Here is a 17,817-nt window from a genome sequence, read left to right on the forward strand (position 1 = left end):
CAATATGACTGTCCGGTCCGTGAAAAAAGTCTCGGCGCCAACAACATTCGTACTGGCTGCTCCAGGACCTTACTTCTCGTTCATGTGCACTGTTCTCTTTTATCGTCTATTTTTAACTTGCTTTCCCACAATGAGGACCGCCGCTCGGAAGGTGTATATATGCTGTCTATGCTATCTGGAGGAATGCTATTCCCAGCTCTGGGTTTATCTCCGTCCTGGAATCGTCTGTAGTCTTGTCTTGCACGACACTGGGTTTGAGGTCAAATGGCTCTCATTGAAGAAAAGAACGTGACGCACATCGAGGATGGACGCTCATCTGTGGAGAAGGCTGGACTGGGCTCTCCAGTTGATGAGAAGAGTCCAAACGTAGAAGTATCGTCTGACGAGGTGTCTTTTGATGCGAGAGACGGTGATGAGGCGCTCGAGCTTGTGGGGATGCGCCGGACCGCCCAGTTCAGCGAGGAATATAATAATAAACTGCGCAGGAAACTCGTATGTCTATCTCTGATGGTGTACTCAAGCTCTCAGTCGAGCTCGTATTGACCTGGACGGTGCAGGATTATACTATTCCTCCGCTGTGTGCTGCGGTGTACTTCACGCAGTTTTTGTGAGCAAAAATGTTTTGATATGTCTGGCTTGGGAATAGAATATAACCGATAGCCGGCAGAGATAAGAACTCACTGAACTACGCAAGGCACGGAACTTCTTCTATCTGCGCTCCGTGACTTTACTGATATGCGTACAGTATTATGGGGTTGCCTATCACTGGCCAGGTGAGCCTGCTCTGTCGGCTGTTCGGCATGCATTTGCAACTGACAAATTTGCACGCAGGAGTACAACCTTGTTGCATTGGCTTTCTATCTCGGTACTTGTGATAATACGTAAATGCCAACTTGCCCTTATCAGATTTTGCACTCTAGGCTTCTTGCTCTGGGAGTTCCCGACGGTCTACATATCGCAGAAACTGAGACTTGCGAAGTATCTTGGTATGATCATTTTCGCTGAGACCTAAAAATCAATCTATCTAATCATTCCCATCTACAAGGCTGTAATGTAGTGCTCTGGGGAGTGGTTTTGATGCTCCAAGCGGTTCCTAATACGTTCGGTCCGTTCTTTGCACTGCGTATCCTTCTAGGTGAGCCGTTTACTTCATCGTCTGGTCGGATCGCTATTGACGAGACCGTGCGCATTGACAAACAGGAATGCTTGAGAGTTGTGTCGCCCCAATCCTTATTCTTATCATTTCTATGTTTTACAAGAAGAATGAACAGGTATGCCCTCATCCTAGGTTATGCAGAATAATCATTGAACACCCTTGGTAGACTCGGAGGATATCTTGGTTTTATGTCATGGTGCGTCTTGCTCGGCTCGTAACTTCTTGTGTAAACTCACGTCTCTCGGAAGAACGGCCTCACAAACATATTCGGAGGCTTTGTTGCTTATGTAGGATTCCTCTCGCTGAATCTCCGCAAAGTCCCGCCTAACTTGATTAATTCAGGGAATCTCATTCGACCAAACAAAAGGCTTCGCGCCATATAAGATCCTTTTTCTCTTACTCGGAGCACTTGCTATTGTCGTCGGCGTGGCTGTTTTAATATGGATGCCCGACTCACCGGTACACGCGCCGATGCTAACGCGTGAGGAGCGTATTGCTGCGATCGAACGGGTTCGAGACGATCAAGGTGGAACTGAAAACAAGACCATCAAGAAGGCACAGATCATTGAAGCATTATTGGATATTAGGACGTGGTTGATTGTGATTTCAACCCTCGTCAGTGAGTATATTTGCGCTATTCGATTGTATACCACGGCATAACTTATGCATTCTTTTAGCTAGTATTCCGAACGGAGGTCTGAGCAACTGTAAGCCCTCATTTAGACTACGTTTGATATATAGTTCTTAAGGAGTCTTCGTTGTTCAGTCAGCGCTATTATCGTCAAGGTGAGTATAATAAGTACTTGTCAATTAAATACGGCAATTTAATCAACTTTTTGTATGCATTTAGAGTTTCGGATATACGCAAGTTCACAAGACTATCATTTTTGTCTATACCAGACATTTATTATGCAATCTGTAGGTCTAGGCAAGCCCTGATATTAAGTGCGCCTGGAGGGGCAATCGCAGCCTTTGCCACATTAACGCTAGGCTGGTACTCGGATAAGAGGGTAAGTATGCATGCTTCTAAACGTAAGATTTCCAAAAGAACTTGATGTTCTTTATCTGGTAGAATGAACGTATGGTCCCCATTGTGCTATCAATGATTCCTACAATCGTCGGTACGGCCATGCTAGTTGGACTCAATGATTCAGACAAGAAGGGTGCTCTTCTATTTGGTTTGTGATTCTTCGCCAAGATTTACATGAGAGCTTATACCCCTTCCGCTCAGCTTCTTGGATCGTCGGATTCTACGGCTGCTCGCTTGCAATACTATACGCGTACAACGCGAGCAACACAAGTGGACATACCAAGAAAGCCACTGTAAATGCTATGACGCTCGCGTCTTTCGCCCTAGGAAACGTCATTGGAACAGAAACTTTCCTTCCAAAAGACGCACCCGGTGAGTCGATGCCCAGAGCACTGAGGACGTTCCAGAAGTGTACGTGCTTATGGCAATACCTTAGATTATTTGCCCGGGAAAATCTCGATCCTCGTCTTGCTTGGTTCTCAATTCATTCTTTGCTTCATCATTCGCTTCATCAATTTGCGGCTCAACAAGAAGAAGCGAGCTCACATCGCCGCATTGAAAGAGCGAAACGGGTGGACAGACGAAGATATCCAGAGGGAACGCGAAAAGCATGCGTTCTTGGATCTAACGGATATTCAGTAAGCCAAAAAAAACCATCTCCCTCAACCCGCAGATTTACCTATATTTAATTTCGTAGGAATCCATACTTCGTTTACACTGCTTAGTGAATGTACTTCCGCTAACGTAAAGCAACTGCAAAGCTCGTGTTTATCTGCTGTCTTGATGTTATGAGCGTCATGACTACGTAATAGCATGATCGACGCGGTTGAACTTGAGGTGGCACATTGACACAACTTGGATTGTTGATTCTCTACCAGTAACCAAAACAAAGGAAGTAACCGTCTGCTATGATGGTTCCTGTCCCTTTCTCTGGTTCTTGTCTTTAATATGGCGACCTCTTTCGAAACACGAGGATTGACTGCTGATGCTCTGTCGAAACTACCGCTTGCTGGTTCTCATAAGGATTCTTTGACCAAAGCTTTTGTCGCTTCACAAAGGCAGCACGTATCTGCGTATGCGAAGGAAGGAAAGCAGATAATTTCTCGTTGGAATGAGGACTCTTCGATAAAGTCTCAACTGGACGGAGTTAGCCCTAAAGCGAGTAACCCAAATCTTGTCACTGGTGGATTCTCTAGTCCTATTCTGAAGCCACGCAATCCGAAAGCACCAAGTTTAATCGAAGGAGCGCTCGACGTTTCGCCTGCAACTAGAGAGAATGATACCAGCAAAGACCTGAACAAAGGTAAAAGACGAACTGAAGAGCGAAGCAAGGTTGACCCAAAGCGGGACAACGAAGTGACCGCACGCCAGTCAGAGACGAAGGGTAAAGAGAAAAGCAAACCGGCTGCAAAAGACGAGAAAAAGAGGCGCAGGATGTCTGAAAGTGATGATGAGCGTGAAGAACGTAAGTCTTTCTAATTGACTAGTTCCGCTTTTCAATGACTATCTTTGTAGGTTTGGCACAACGTCGAGAGCGGAGGCGCCGTAAAAAAGAGATAACAGCGCCTAAAGAGAAGAGACAGACAGAGGATTCTGATCAGGACGGCAACGCGGAAGATCCGAACGCTTTCAATAAGAAGAAACCAACGAGCAAGAATACCAAGAGTAAGCTACCTGCGGGCCTTGCTCTAATGCACGGTTTCAGCGCGAAAAACATTGGCAGCCGCAGGTTGACGGTACGTGTCCTTTACTTGCCGTTTTAATTGGTGAAGTTGATGGTGTCAGGTCGGACCCATGGTAACGTCTGGCGTATTTAATAAAGGGCGAGCTTCAATCAAGACGAAAGTGCAGAAACAAAAATCGAAAGGTGAGAGTTCATTTCCGACGGTCGTTGTATTCTAAAGCTCCAACAGTGTCAACTACATTCGATGAAGTAAATTTCCTCAACAAGGTCAAACCCCCCTCTGCTAGCTGCGGACGCCCGAAATCGCCAAAGCCGTCTAGTTCTACTGCTTCAAGTGATACAGGCGATTTGTCTGTCGGCCTTGGTGGCTCCGCACGTCAAAAAAGCAAGCTGCCAAAGAATTCCATGCCACATTCTTCGACGGATTCAAAGACGTCCGCTGAGTCTGTAACTGACCCCTCCGTCTCTGAAGACAAATCAAACTATGCATCAGAAGTCTGGGAAATTGAAAAAGAATTTATGTGTAGCGAAGTCAATGGTCAGGCAACTACGGCTTTATCGAAACAAAGGAGCATCATTATCGATAGTAGAACTTGGGACTGGGGTGTTCCTGAAGCATCTAAACGCGTTGACAATGGGCCTGGGGTTCCTGTTGTAACTTATGAACGTCGAGAGATTGACATAACGGCTTCCAAAAGGTCCTGCGTGGCAAGCGTTATCTCGTTGACACCCTCACAATCTGCCTCTCAGATGCACATTAGACCAGTCCCCGTGGTAGATTGTCGTCAACTAAGATCAAAGTTCTTTGCGTCGCCAAGGCAGAGTAAATACCCCGAAGAGAACCTTTCTACCGATCAGCAGGATCTACCTCCTACTGCCGAAAGAGACATCACACCACGTCCGAGAGGGGAACAGAACAGGTGCAGTGATTCTTCTGTCAAAAATAGCCAAGTCGAAGTTACGGCGAAAATTACCTCTCATGGAGAAGCTGAGCTTCAGGCACCCAATCTTCAATGCGAAGGCTCGAACGTTACTGATTCCTGGCTCAACGATGCTATACAACAGCTGGAGGCGGACGATGAAGGAATGTTAAACATTGGGGGCGCCGTTTTACCCAGCACTGCCCGCTTATCTGTGCTTGGCACAGACCTCTCGTTGTGGGACTGCCTTGAGACTAATCAGACATCCGTATGCGATGTCGGTCTTCGAGAATTGGATGCTACTTTGATACACTCTGGTTTGGACTTCCACGCTCCCTCTGTTGGACTTGACATACTCGACATTTGTTCGGAATATGCTATGGAACATGCAAGGACCGAAGAACTCATATACTATGACGACGATTCTGGAGCTTGGTATTCTGATGTCAATGACCCTGAGGAACATTGGTTCGAGAAAAGAGAAAGCTATGTTCTACAGGACGTCTACAGCGCTAGCTCTAACAACGACAACGAACATCTTGCGTTCACCGGAGATCAAGTTACCGGCTCCCTGTCTGGGCAAGAGGAACTCTTTCAGTTACAGACCTGGGACTATACCGATCAGTATTCGGAGTTTGATAAGACACCATGGTCTCCGCCACTGGACACTGATGATTGGGAAGAGTCTAGCTTCTCGCAGACTTGCGATGAGTATCACCATTTAGCGATTGATGTCGAGATTAACGAAAGTCCTTTCAACTCGGACGTGCCGGTTGCGAGGAACTCCATTCTTCGAAGTACATTGAGTCACTTGTATCCTTTGACAGTATCGACAACGCAGATTGGATCATTGGAGGAGGCGGAAGCCACAGTGGCCAAGGACTTCCAAAAGAGCTTCTATCCTGTAAAATATTGATTTTCTTGTGCCTCATTCAATCCGCACTGGTCTGGGAACGCGGTGTTACAGTGGTCTTGATGTGGGTAGGCATTATTAATATTTACTAAAAGCGGTTGATGATATTAATGATGGTGCGTGACATGAACGCGTGACATCACGCGACAAGCCACTAGAAGACTTGCCTCAATGAATGAATGGGACGGTTTAATGAATGAAAGACGCAAAAAAATGAGGTCCTTTGAGCAAAAAGGACATCCAATTGAATAAATTATAGAACAATGCAAACAAGGCGAACCCCAATTGTACTTAAACCCCCGTCATAGCGAGTCAGAACGCCAGTTGACAGCCACGAGTTCTGGGCGTCGTTTATTTGTCCCTGTTTTCACCGCTTAAAACGCGAGACCCGCGCTGTCTTACTTTCTCTTCATCCACTATTCCGTATCCTGGACATCGAGCATCCACCTGTACTGCATGCCCCAGGAATTTCGATTTAAGTTCGTGAGTTTTAACGAGTATAACGTGAGTGGCGTTTTACTCTGTCATGGACAGCAGTTTACACTAACGCTCTCCAAGCCTTCCATCATGGGCAGCCAGACCGCCCCTGTTGTCAAAATGGAGCCAGCAGAAAGTGCTATGCTCCCTTTTACGAATGCACAGAGTAGAGAGAATATTATTTCGCGTAATGCGGATGCACCGGTGTGTTTACATGCTTGTTAGCTTCATTTGTATGAATTTCATCGTAAAATTTAGCCCGCGCCGCGCAAGGTAGTCAAAACAGAGAGCCAGGCCGTAAAAATGGAGGACATCGAGACAGAGAGAGTCGAGCCTGTCAAGAAGGAAGAGCCTGAGCCAGCGAAGCCAGCCGGGCCACAAGGGATTCCCGGTATTCCAACGATCTACACGATCTATAAGGCTGCTGAGGACATACAGTATACTCCTGAGGGTTTCCTCAAGGAGGGAATAAAAATGGTAAAGAATATTAAGGCACATGTCAACCGTCTTGAGCTTGGGAATAAGCTTCGTAAGGAAGTTTGGTTACGCGAGATTACAAGGTATTTCCCTTATTACGATTAGTAAAATTGCTGTTGTATTGATTATCATTCTAGCCTTGAGGCGCAATGCTCACCTAGTACCATGATAGCCGTGTGTGGAGGTACGAACTGGTTCAGACTTTCTTGAGTCGATATACTAACCCCCCTCCTTGCAGCAACGGGTGCCGGCAAGTCTTCGGCGTTGAACGCGATTCTGGATGGTATGCCTAAATTATTTCTTGACCTTTCCCGTCAGTTTAATGTTCTTGTTAGATAATATTGTCCCAACAAGCGGAATGCGAGGTTCGTCATGCGCCCGAATTGGTTCTTATTGAAACTTATCTTGTGAATCAATTCAGCTTGCACGGCTGTGGTAACCGAGATTTCCTACCACAAGAACAAGACTATTGAGGCCGATGTTTCCTTCCTCTCCGAAAAAGAATGGAGAGATGAACTCGAGGTCCTCTTGGATGACCTGTTGGACGAAGACGGCCAATTCCGGCGAACGTCTGACTTAAGGAGTGAGGCCGGGGTCGCTTGGCATAAAGTATGCATTATTTATGGCATGGAGTGCGGTCATTAATTCCGATAAATAGGTTCATGCACTGTACCCGACACTCACACAAGATCGTCTTGCTACTATTGCTCGCCGTGCTGGGCCGGATCGTATTGATGCTATCCTCAAGGTCGATCCAAGTAGGACAAACTATTCCAACCTGAACCTGAGTGTACAGCTGATGTCTTCTTAGAAATTTTGCAACTGATGGGCAGTACGAAGAAGATAGTAACAAATCACTCTAGGGAGTTCTCCAAGGAAATTGCGTAAGTTACAGTGAGGATTAACTCATTGAGAGACGAAATCTCACTTGTTTCAGGAAATACATTGACTCCAAAGACCAGAAACGGGGTGAGAAAAAGGACAAAGAAAAGAAGGATAATGGTCCCGCCTTGTGGCCACTTATTCGACAGGTCAATGTACGTTGCAACAGTCATGCATTGAGTACCGGGGCTATTCTCGTGGATCTTCCTGGAGTTGCGGATGCGAACGCTGCACGTTCTAGTATTGCCCGTGATTACATGAAGAAAGCCAACTGCATCTGGATTCTGGCACCAATCACGAGAGCTGTTGATGATAAAACGGCCAAAGGTTTGACTATACTGCGAAATCTTCGCATGCGTTTCATTAAACTACGATCATAGATCTTCTCGGCGATGCTTTCAAATCACAGCTCATGAGTACGTTCACCCTTCTTTCGGTTGTCTGGTACGCGGGCTGATAATCGTTTTTTAGTGGGTAGGTCTGGCGTCTGAAAAAGGAGAATGCCCTTCTGACACTCTACCTAGATGGCAGCTTTGCTGATGTCGAAAGCACAATTACATTTATTGCCACAAAGTGTGACGATATCTCTTGTTCAGAGGTTATAGGTAGCCTTTCTCTTGAGGTATGTGGGAGTGTGCGTCTCGAACCTCTGGATGCACTGACGCCTGTTCAGGATGACCCAGTTCTTGAGGAGATCGAAGAGCGGCTCAGTCAAGTTCGCAGTGACAACAAGGAATGGAAGCAAAAGAAGACTGACGCTGAAAAAGCTGCCAAGCGTATGATCTACATCCACTTCCATATCCTTATGCAGCAGTTCTTACTCACAGTGATTTTAAGGCGTGACTGAGGAATTAAAAACGATCCGTGAAGACATTGCTGAACACAACGAACATCTGAAGGCTCTAGAGGAAGGAAGAACATTCACTCCGAGAAAACCAGAAAAGAGTAAGAAAAACACCAAGAAACGTAAGAACTCTCGTGGTGGGAAAGGTGGCTCTCCAAAGCGCAGACGAGAAGATTTCGACCTTGAGGAAGAAGAAGAGGAGGAGATGGCTCTTGACCCAGATGCCGACGAGGACTCTGATCTTGACGATTTCATTGATGACAGTTCTATTAAGAATGCTGACTCGGATAACGAGGATCAGTCGGGAAGTGATGCCGACGAAGACAACAATTCAGACAGTGAATCGGAAGCTGCCATCCTGGCGGTCGAAGGTTTCTCAGTCGACGACATAAAGGCGAAGATCGAAGAGAAGAAAGGAGAGCTCAAGAACGCGCGAGAGAGACTATCGGAGAGTCGCAGACTCCGCAAAGAAGCGTCAGATATGCTTGCCAACCTGAAGGAGAAACAGGACAAGGCACAAAAAGACAAGAACGCATTCTGTTCCTCAAAGCGATCCGAGGTATGTTCTGAATTCTAGGCTGAATGGATGTACTTGACAATTTCTATAGTTCTCCCGTGACGTGCTGAAGGAAGATTTCCGATGCGGTCTGAAGGTAAACTTGAGTCTGAAGCATTCTGGATTTGAACTGACAGTGACCTAGGAACTCGATGACGCCGCAGAAGAAAAGCGCAATCCGGCTGGATTCAACCCATCTGATAACTTGCGCGACTACGAAAGTATCAACTTGCCTGTATTCACGGTTTCTTCCCGCGACTATATCCGAATCACAAGTGCGTTCAAAAAATCGTGATGCCCTTGCATACTAATCTAACTTGTCATTCAGAGCAAGTTAGAGGAGATGGAGAGCCGTCATGCTTCAGCAACGTTGAGGAGACTGGCATTCCTGAATTGCAGCAATGGTGCCACACTCTCACGATAAAATCGCGTGAAAGGTCCGCGAAGAGCTTCAGAAGCCATTTAAAAGTATTCGCTACTTCCATCAAGAGCTATATTGACAGCTTCGATGCAGTCAGCGAGGCCGACAGAGAAGCGCTTCGCCGGAAATGGGACAGTGATCTTGAAGACGACCTTTACACAATCAACTCTGATAGTGACGACTTGCACACGTGCGATGATGACGATGACGATGACGATGACGATGACGATGACTTCGACTGGATATATGAACGCGGTAGATTGATTAAGGTACTTAAAGCTCGGCGAAGTGAACCACGGGCGAATGAGATACCCATTGCTCGCCGTAGAAACGGGCCTGGTATCACTGGAAGGCTGTCAGATGTTTGTCATGAATTCCAGCTTGTAGTGACACTTACTGACAGCAAATATAAAGGAATTCCATGATATCATTGCATCTAGCGTTCGAGGGATGCAACAGTGGTTCAAGGACGGACTAGAGGAGAAATGTCAGACTGGAGCAGACGCAGTACGTTTCCTGTATGGCCTTTGCGGTAATTAATGACTGATACCCTGTATAGGCAGCGAAAACTGCAACTGGGACTTCTGACACATTCGCGGCGTCCATGCACTGGGCAACCTACAGAGCTAGTAAGATCTCAACATAATCTGTGTATTATCCTCGCTGAATTCTTTGTCTCAAGCATTACGCCGCGAGGGTGTCTGGCGCAGGAATCTCAACGAGGAGTTGCTCAATCCCATGACAAGGACGATAGCATCCTCATGGGCGAAGACCTTCGAGAACAACCTCTTTGCCGACTTTGAAACCAAGACTTTGGCTGCAATATCGGAGCTGGTTGAAGAAGTTGAAAAGTCTTGCCCAGACGGACTTAGCGATCGGGCTCATCATCAGGGTCAACTTTGTTCTGAAGAAGTCAAAGTGACACTAAAGACTACTATCGATGTTGTGAGCGAAGGCTTGACTTCCGGACAGAAAGAAGTGTCTCGCTGCCTCGAACCACATGTTAGAGAACAATTGTCCGAGGGCTATTATCGAGCAATGGAGGAACGGGGACGCGGAAGTGTGGCTCGGCAAAAGGTAAAGTCGAATAGCCACTAGCTATTTTTAAACCTTTACTGACTAGTATCTTAAACAGGCCGTTTTCAGGAATTATGTCGACACAAACAAGGATGACCTTTTCGAACATGGTGCAGATATCATAATTCAGAAGCTCGACAAGGTTGCCGAGGATGTGGGTAAGGCATTGAAAGAATCTATGACTAATCTGGCGGAGCAAGTGAGTGATCGTGTTCTCGGACGATTACCTTTATCTGACATTACTGTGTAGGTCGAAGTGAACCTTGCCGTCCTTTGGGAGACGGCTAGCAATAACACCCACCTTATAAGGGAACGTGCGGAGGCTGTTGCATGTGTCAACTCGATCCTCCAGCAACTGACCCTTTGGGAGATTGCTAACGCGCTCAGGAAAGGTTTGATAGACCAGCGCGATTTACATTGACGTACATCTCCTGGCTCTTCAGGTTTAAAGGACGTTTTAGCCTTGAACAAAGATAACAGTAGAATCAACTTATAGCCTCACTTATTCTTGGTATCGTACGGTTCGTATTTTCTTGAAAGGTCGTTCTAATTAAAAAAACGTAAATACCCAGTCGTATTGTCTTCTGTACCTGTACCCATCTTTTTAAAGGTGTTAGTCTTGTAGCTCCAATTTATGATGATTTCTTTCGACTAAGTAATCGGTGTTTGTTCTTATGCTGCAAGAATTGACGCATTTGTCTATTTCAATGCCGATCAATGCGCCGATCATGCACGCGTAGTGCTGCTGAACACGCACACAAACCTACACGGTTACACCCATGGCCAAGCGCAAGCAGAAGGCTACGACTCAAACACAAGCACCGCAAATTGAGGATATACCAGAAAGTGAACAATGGCGTATCATTGAAGAAACTGGCGTACTCAAGAAGGTGCCTCGAGAATGGCGCGAGTCGGGTGGCTCTAGTGTGCTGAAGGAACGGGAGGGAGAAGCTAATCCGGAAGACGACGAGCCATTCTCTCCTCTCTGCAACGAAATATTCAACGCGATTTTCTTTGCTATACCGTTCTCTACGCTTTATATCACGATGGATGTGTACGTTCTGCTTGTAGTTTCTTGTTTCTCCACTTGATGAGTTGACGGTGTGTTGTTTGGTAGAATGGCACACCGTCAGTATTCGCAACCAATTACAACACTTGGACTGTTGGAGAAAATAGTATGGGGCATACCCTGTAAGCTGGTTTAAAACTAGTCGTATCTCTGCTTCGGACTCATCACGTCGTTTACTAATTCTGTTATAGTCCTATTTGCGTTCATCTTCTATAGTGAGTACTCCTTACCTCATCGTTTTGTATGTTATTAATAATATATATTTCCCTAGCACTGCGACATAAGGCGGACCGACGAACACAGGCACTGCTGTTCTTCCTCTCGATTGCCTGCGGTGCAAGGCTCATATACATAGTCAACTGGGAGAGCTGGAGAGTAGTTGTCAACCAGGTCAGTAGTGCTAACTCAAACTATCACAGGTTCAAATTGAACTCACGAAATATCCCTCTCATGCTTGATTTTGAACTTCCAGTGTGCTCCACTGGGAACGATCTGGGTATACACAGTCGCACAGCTCAATCTCATACCCGCAGTCGCTGCTTTGGCAGTCGTTGCAGCATACGTTAAATGGAAGGAATTAAAAATCGTATTCTAATTTTCTTAATCACTCCCGTATGCAATTTCAAACGGACAAAAGGACTAGGACTAGCTCGCTATTGAGTATTAAGCGTTTTATGTAGACTACTTTAATATTTAATATTTAATATTAATGTCTCCCTTCTCAATCAAGTTCATTGACTCGCTCCGAAATAGTGGGAATCCCTGTGAAGGGGCTACTTCGACACGTAAGGTCAAGTAATGTTTGAGGGATTTAAGAATTAATATTCGCTCGATGATACGCCACTTCGAGTTGAGATCTTTTACTCGTGCGGCACCTTATACGAGCGTGTGATGAGGATACAAATGGATTGAAAATCAAGCACCCCGAGAGAGCATGTGATGAAGACGTCGAAGCCAAGGAGGGCATTTCACGGGATTCATTGCTAAAAAGAATAAAGTTATGCCGTGTGTGTATCATACATCTAGACCTTCGTCCAATTCGTTAGCTAATAACTCAATCTTTTTCTGCGGAGGACTTTCAGCAGCCAGTAAGTAGAAGGAGGCGAACAACACTTACTCGAAACGTATCATGTCTCCCTTCAAGCACCTTTTCTAAGACCCTAATCTGCCACTTTAGACGTCGATTAATGCGGGCGAGGCTTCCACGGCACTCGTTCAGTCGTTCTTGAAACGCATTGAAGACTCGCGTATCCCGTGCGAAGTAATACGTCTGTTGGTATGTCAGTACACGTTGTTCTTTGCCATTCTAGTATCGTCTTCACGCACTGGGATAGGTTCGCCTTGAATCGAGTCGAGCATGCATGACCATGCTGCTAAGACTAATAAATCCGCCGTAGCGTTAGCTATGCTGGAGAACCAAAAATAAGAGGGAAAAACATTAACGCCAAACAACACACGATCGGCAGATACGAAGTCCAAAAGGGTTACTCACTAATCCTCCAACGAAGCAATCAACTCAGCCTTACCCAGCTCCCTCGTCGCGAACTTCCTCACGATAGTCTCAGCCGTCCGAACAGGTTTCCCCTCCGTCCCTGCACGCAGAGCAAGTGCAACGAGGTGTGTTTGGTCGATTACCCATCGTTCACCTTCGCTCATGATGAGTGTCTGCATGAAGGATGCGATGAGGTCGGATTGGGAGCGTTGGAGGCCGTAGTCTATTGCGAGTTTTAGGTTCGTGCCTATGTGGTGTTTCGTATTCGTATTCGGTAATTAGATACTTAAGAAAAGAGAGAGAAATGTAGTGTGGTGGACGCACGTAATGCTTTGAGCAGTGGTTTAGTTCTCTTGTCAGCCATGTCACTGTCCTCGAGATGATTGACCCATCGAGACATGGCGCCAACGATGAGGATCGCGACGTCGCTGTGTGAATCTCCAATTCGCATCGCGTGCACTAGTGGTGTCGTGTCTCCGTTTTTCCTGAGTAATAGCTGCGGATGCAGTCATATCGTGTTAGAGAAACAGAGTGTTTAAAGGGTCTGTAGGGAATGCTTTCTTACATGAAAAGCCCGATCCCGAACTTCCATAAGAAACATGATGTCTTTCCTCTCTATCGCTCGGAAGACCTCGTACGGCTATTAGCAAGCAATAGATCAATTAATAGACATAAGTACTCATAATCGTAATGACCAATAATAAACGACCAAATGTACCTGTGGTTCTCTCCAACCAGCGGCCATCTTAGGAGTAGCAGCCCTTAACGAGAACCAGCTCTTCTTCTTCGACGAGGTACTACTCTCCCCATCATCTGACTTGCTCGTACTCTTCCGACCGTCTTGAGAATCGTTGGTGCTGTCTGTTGGAGAAGTGGGTGGTGATGGACTACGTGTAAGTTGGTCTTGTAACGATTTTGGTGCGCTGGATTCGCCTTCTCGTTCTAGGAAACCTATAGTATAACGCCGTAAGAGAAGGCATAAGTCAGCATCCACCACGAAGTAAAATCCACGATATTACGCACTTGTTGAAGGTAACCTCGACAAGAGACACAAGTCGGAAGGTAGACTCTCCTTTACCACAGGTTTCCTCTCCTCTTCTTCCTGTATCAGCTCGTTATCCAGCTGTGCGGCCAAGTCGTGTACGCGGTAGGCGTTGTTGAACATATCCCGTGTCTATACAGACAATTACAATGCGGTCGTTCCTACGTCCACACGTTCTTCAGTGTACGTGTACGTGTACTTTGCGTCTCAAGGCAAGAGTCAAGAATGGTGATGTGATGCAAGTATGGGTATGGACGTTGTGTAATGTGCATACGTGTAAGCCAGCCTACATATTAATATTAGGTTACCAGGATGAGGAAAAGGATGCTGTGGTTTCGGTTATTTTGAGTGAGTCGGGACGCGGAAGGTAGAGTCATGAGCTAAGAGAAAGCATGCACGGCGCAGGAAAGCTGTGTGCGGAAGTGTTCCGAGCACAGGATTTCAGCCCGACATTTTATGTGGCACTAGAACGCCTCACAACACAATACACATGGAAACTAAAGTTTCTGCTGTGCACTGAGAACCGTGCAATCTAACATTTCGTCTCACTTTGCTTCTAAATGTGTATCCAAAATCTAATTTACTTGTTTATAAATCCTTCACCCTTTCTTCTTCAACCTCGACGAATTCTTCCTACTCTCATCCAGTGGCGCGTCTAAGTACCCTCCAAGATCCAAAGCGTTCCGAGCAGCTTGGTTGATATGTTTGAAACGGTCTGGACCTAGATGGATTCCGCCGAAGTATCTGGTGACGATTACGAGCACGTCGGTTACGTCCTTTAACCCTCTAGTAAATATCATTCCAGTCTAGGAGTCTGAGTGTATTGTATTGTGCGTACTAGTATTTGTAGGAGGTGAGCTAGACGGCCGCCTGCGGCGGTTTCTCCGTCGTCGTCGTTGTCTGCATAGGAGTAGAATTATTGAATCCGGTTAGAGTAAAGCAACATGACTCTGATACGAGACGCACCTTGGTGAAGTGTTCCGTTTACTTTACATCTCCAAGCGTTAATTATTGGATGGGCAGCTCGCGCTATTCGTTTATCAGACATCAGGTGCGTTAAGACTGCAGTGACCTGTAAAACAAACTCAGTTCATGCAAAAGACATGACCACAGCCTTCGAAAGAAACCAGAACTTACCTGAGACGGATCCGATATTCGACACGCCCTCCCAACAAACACGCTCTTCCGGTCCACAATCGGCTCTGACACGCTCAAGACAAGGCCCTTGGGTAACGGCTCGGGCTCCTTAGAGGCGATTCCAACAATCTTTCTGGCGTTCGTTGAAGTAGAAGGCTTACTCTCGTTAATCCTTTCTGCTTCATCCTCCCTGACAAAGTTGAGTGCCGCCTCTTCACTAACACGCCCCTCAAACCACTTCGCCACGCGTTCACGAACATTTTCTAATCCGTCAAAGATACACTCTGTTCCGGGTGTCCACTCTACGCCATCCTGCGAGGAGATGAACGTACGGAGGACGGAGCCGAAGAGGTTTGAGTCTACGCTGAATGGGCCGATGTATTTTGATAAGAGTTGGAGCTGGGGACGGGAAGAGGAGGGGTAGGTTGATGGGAGGGAGACGAGGACTTTGAATTTGTTTTCTGGGGAGGAGTGGGGTGGTGGTAAGCTGTAAAGATTTGAGTACGATGTTGGTTGTAGACAAGCAGGGAAGAGGAAGACGCGCCTTAGGTGAACCTCGTATCGCACCGACGCTTTATCGTCTGGACTGAGTGCACCGTTCCGGTCACCATTAGTAGGCTTCCAGACTCTTATGGAGTCGTTACTGCCTTCGCCGTAGATAGATCGTAGAGCTTATGGAGATTGAGGATCAGATGATGCATACGTGCGGATGAGTGCGCACCACCGATTTCCGTGACGATCTGATCGTATGCAGGATCCAAGGATAAGTTAGCTAATAGATCATCGAGTTCTTGTTCATCGTCTTGGATGTCGTTCGAATTAGAGGACATTATTTTGTTGTATGCGCATATGAGGAAAGGATCGATGGATGCGAAACTCTAGATTCTGCACTGCAGATCTCTTCTCTCTATTCTAAACCACGACGATGACCGCGTCCGCGACTGAACAGTTCACTAGTTGAGCACCGACGCGACAAATCTCCTCACAACATGCCTTTACCAGCGCCGCCACCGCCTGTTCGCGTCATTATTCGCTTGCCTTACAACCGTCCACACGAAGGTTACGAGAATCCGCCTCAGGTATGCTCGTTCACTTCAGTACACTCCTTTCCCCTATTCACCTGCATTTGTGTATTGCAGATAGAATGGACCCCGAAGAAAGAGAGTATATTATGGGAGGTCATTGCCAAGTCAAGAGCCTCCGATAGCGGTGGAACAGATTGTCAGTGCGGTTTGTTCCTTTTCGCTAACACGAAGCTGATGATTATGTACTTGCAGGGCAAGGACTCGCTTTACATTTAGAAGTACCACTCCCATATCTGCTATTCAGAGCACAAACGCGCTACGAAGAAGACCTCAAGGGCATACAACATCTCCAAGGACCCTTTGCACCGGCCGCAGGACCGCCTTCAGCTAAAGCTGTCGATGAAGATGGGAAGGGTCAAGATCAGGTTGGACTTGCTAGGAAGACATCGTCCCGCGCTACGTGCAGTACAAAGTTACCCGCTTCTGGTCGTCTCAACACACCGCTCGGGATCCGTGCGAGATTGAATTCGCTAGGCTATGACTCTGGTTCGAGACACTCAAAGGCTTCCTCATCCTCTGTACTTACACTCCAGGGCCCTAAGCCACCTCCAATACGGACATCGACTTCCTCATTACCATACCCCGACTCAAATTCAGAATCGGAAGAAGAAGCGGAGAAAGCGGAAGAGGAGGAACGTCGATTGGAGGAACAGGAGGCGCTTGACAAGAAGTTGAAGCATTTGCAGTCTATAATGACAAGCAATACTCTCGGACTTGTTAAGGAGGCTCAACCCAAGAAGAAGGGTAAGGAGGTCCAACGGGGACGTGATGTCAGGTCACCGACATCACCCTCGCCACTACGTCAAACATTTGCTGGGAGTTTTCGTAGAGACCTGAGTTCTAGCGATCTTAATTCCAACACAAGCTCCCCTCAAGGGTCTATTCCGTCCATTCCTTCCCCGCCCCCTGAGAACGAACCGCGTTCACCTGTTGCGAGACATTTTCAGCACACGAAGTCATCTAGTCCGCCTGCTATCTCAAGGGTCCAAGCGCATGTGCCGTACAGACCGATGACAGTCGGGTTGACGCATACAAGCGATAGGAGTAGTACGCATGGATCAAGTGCGTCGAGTTTTACAGATATTAGTGGTGCGAGCTAGCATTCCTTTTTCTTTCTTTGCAACATGATCGATTCTAATTGCACTCTAGATATGAGCCTGTCCTCCGCGGAGGCGCTAGAGAATGCGTTACAGTCAAACTTCCCCGGAACGGGTTCTCGAATGTAAGTGACACTTGTCTTCCATCCGCACATGAAACAACTACTGAGACTGGAACGGGAACTATCCACAGGTCAGCATTCCGGAGCCAATTTGTGCGACGAACGTCGAGAGGCCCAGGGAATGCATCCTTAGATTGAGTGTAGATTTAGTGTAGGCGATGTATTAGTATAAATAATTAGTTTGGTGACTAAATGCGAGTCAGACGCGTGCGTGTATCACTGTATGCTTTATTCGTGTACCTAGCTGTACGCGTCAGGACGTTCTTGTCTGCACACGCAATCCCCGAGGTCTGCTTCATAATACCATTCACAGCAACCGCATACGCAAGCCCTCGT

The 17,817-nt window shown here is 46.7% G+C and overlaps 7 protein-coding genes across 7 annotated transcripts; 5 read left to right on the plus strand and 2 right to left on the minus strand.

Annotated features, from left to right (window-relative positions):
• Positions 1–217: 217 nt before the first annotated feature.
• On the plus strand, positions 218–2,911 carry FOMMEDRAFT_169478 (MFS general substrate transporter; the record flags this gene model as incomplete). The annotated part of the gene is made up of 19 exons (XM_007268552.1): positions 218–492; positions 558–607; positions 668–694; positions 746–773; positions 832–865; positions 921–986; positions 1,046–1,135; positions 1,201–1,271; positions 1,323–1,352; positions 1,405–1,443; positions 1,499–1,775; positions 1,834–1,863; positions 1,923–1,942; positions 2,007–2,020; positions 2,079–2,166; positions 2,229–2,334; positions 2,388–2,558; positions 2,623–2,824; positions 2,884–2,911. Exons 1-19 carry the CDS (start codon positions 265–267, stop codon positions 2,909–2,911), a joined length of 1,599 nt encoding a protein of 532 aa, XP_007268614.1. The 5' UTR covers positions 218–264.
• Positions 2,912–3,134: 223 nt separating this feature from the next.
• On the plus strand, positions 3,135–5,706 carry FOMMEDRAFT_158471 (uncharacterized protein; the record flags this gene model as incomplete). The annotated part of the gene is made up of 4 exons (XM_007268553.1): positions 3,135–3,651; positions 3,702–3,922; positions 3,972–4,053; positions 4,100–5,706. The coding sequence occupies 4 exons, from the start codon at positions 3,135–3,137 to the stop codon at positions 5,704–5,706; spliced, it is 2,427 nt and encodes an 808-aa protein (XP_007268615.1).
• Positions 5,707–6,456: 750 nt separating this feature from the next.
• FOMMEDRAFT_126187 (uncharacterized protein) lies at positions 6,457–11,080 on the plus strand. Its single transcript, XM_007268554.1, has 20 exons — positions 6,457–6,740; positions 6,795–6,841; positions 6,896–6,940; positions 6,993–7,022; positions 7,079–7,266; positions 7,316–7,415; positions 7,469–7,541; positions 7,595–7,866; positions 7,920–7,955; positions 8,061–8,161; positions 8,213–8,315; positions 8,377–8,942; positions 8,992–9,036; positions 9,085–9,214; positions 9,268–9,722; positions 9,775–9,867; positions 9,920–9,989; positions 10,043–10,437; positions 10,496–10,636; positions 10,688–11,080. Exons 1-20 carry the CDS (start codon positions 6,484–6,486, stop codon positions 10,856–10,858), a joined length of 3,318 nt encoding a protein of 1,105 aa, XP_007268616.1. The 5' UTR covers positions 6,457–6,483; the 3' UTR covers positions 10,859–11,080.
• A 136-nt stretch (positions 11,081–11,216) lies between these two features.
• On the plus strand, positions 11,217–12,101 carry FOMMEDRAFT_30051 (uncharacterized protein; the record flags this gene model as incomplete). Its single annotated transcript, XM_007268555.1, has 5 exons — positions 11,217–11,491; positions 11,555–11,628; positions 11,698–11,721; positions 11,778–11,896; positions 11,979–12,101. 5 exons carry the CDS (start codon positions 11,217–11,219, stop codon positions 12,099–12,101), a joined length of 615 nt encoding a protein of 204 aa, XP_007268617.1.
• A 211-nt stretch (positions 12,102–12,312) lies between these two features.
• On the minus strand, positions 12,313–14,266 carry FOMMEDRAFT_21744 (uncharacterized protein). Its single transcript, XM_007268556.1, has 8 exons — positions 14,022–14,266; positions 13,717–13,949; positions 13,564–13,638; positions 13,323–13,494; positions 12,999–13,245; positions 12,833–12,914; positions 12,624–12,776; positions 12,313–12,571 (listed from the first exon to the last, which is right to left on the minus strand). The coding sequence occupies exons 1-8, from the start codon at positions 14,161–14,163 to the stop codon at positions 12,521–12,523; spliced, it is 1,155 nt and encodes a 384-aa protein (XP_007268618.1). The 5' UTR covers positions 14,164–14,266; the 3' UTR covers positions 12,313–12,520.
• A 316-nt stretch (positions 14,267–14,582) lies between these two features.
• Positions 14,583–16,030, minus strand: FOMMEDRAFT_111092 (UPF0029-domain-containing protein). Its single transcript, XM_007268557.1, has 5 exons — positions 15,899–16,030; positions 15,178–15,848; positions 15,007–15,112; positions 14,879–14,940; positions 14,583–14,816 (listed from the first exon to the last, which is right to left on the minus strand). Exons 1-5 carry the CDS (start codon positions 16,005–16,007, stop codon positions 14,640–14,642), a joined length of 1,125 nt encoding a protein of 374 aa, XP_007268619.1. The 5' UTR covers positions 16,008–16,030; the 3' UTR covers positions 14,583–14,639.
• Positions 16,031–16,152: 122 nt separating this feature from the next.
• Positions 16,153–17,488, plus strand: FOMMEDRAFT_169482 (uncharacterized protein; the record flags this gene model as incomplete). The annotated part of the gene is made up of 4 exons (XM_007268558.1): positions 16,153–16,256; positions 16,317–16,398; positions 16,455–17,351; positions 17,412–17,488. Exons 1-4 carry the CDS (start codon positions 16,167–16,169, stop codon positions 17,486–17,488), a joined length of 1,146 nt encoding a protein of 381 aa, XP_007268620.1. The 5' UTR covers positions 16,153–16,166.
• Between the last annotated feature and the right edge of the window lie 329 nt (positions 17,489–17,817).

This window comes from Fomitiporia mediterranea (assembly GCF_000271605.1).
Source record: "Fomitiporia mediterranea MF3/22 unplaced genomic scaffold FOMMEscaffold_8, whole genome shotgun sequence".
NCBI lineage: Eukaryota > Fungi > Basidiomycota > Agaricomycetes > Hymenochaetales > Hymenochaetaceae > Fomitiporia > Fomitiporia mediterranea.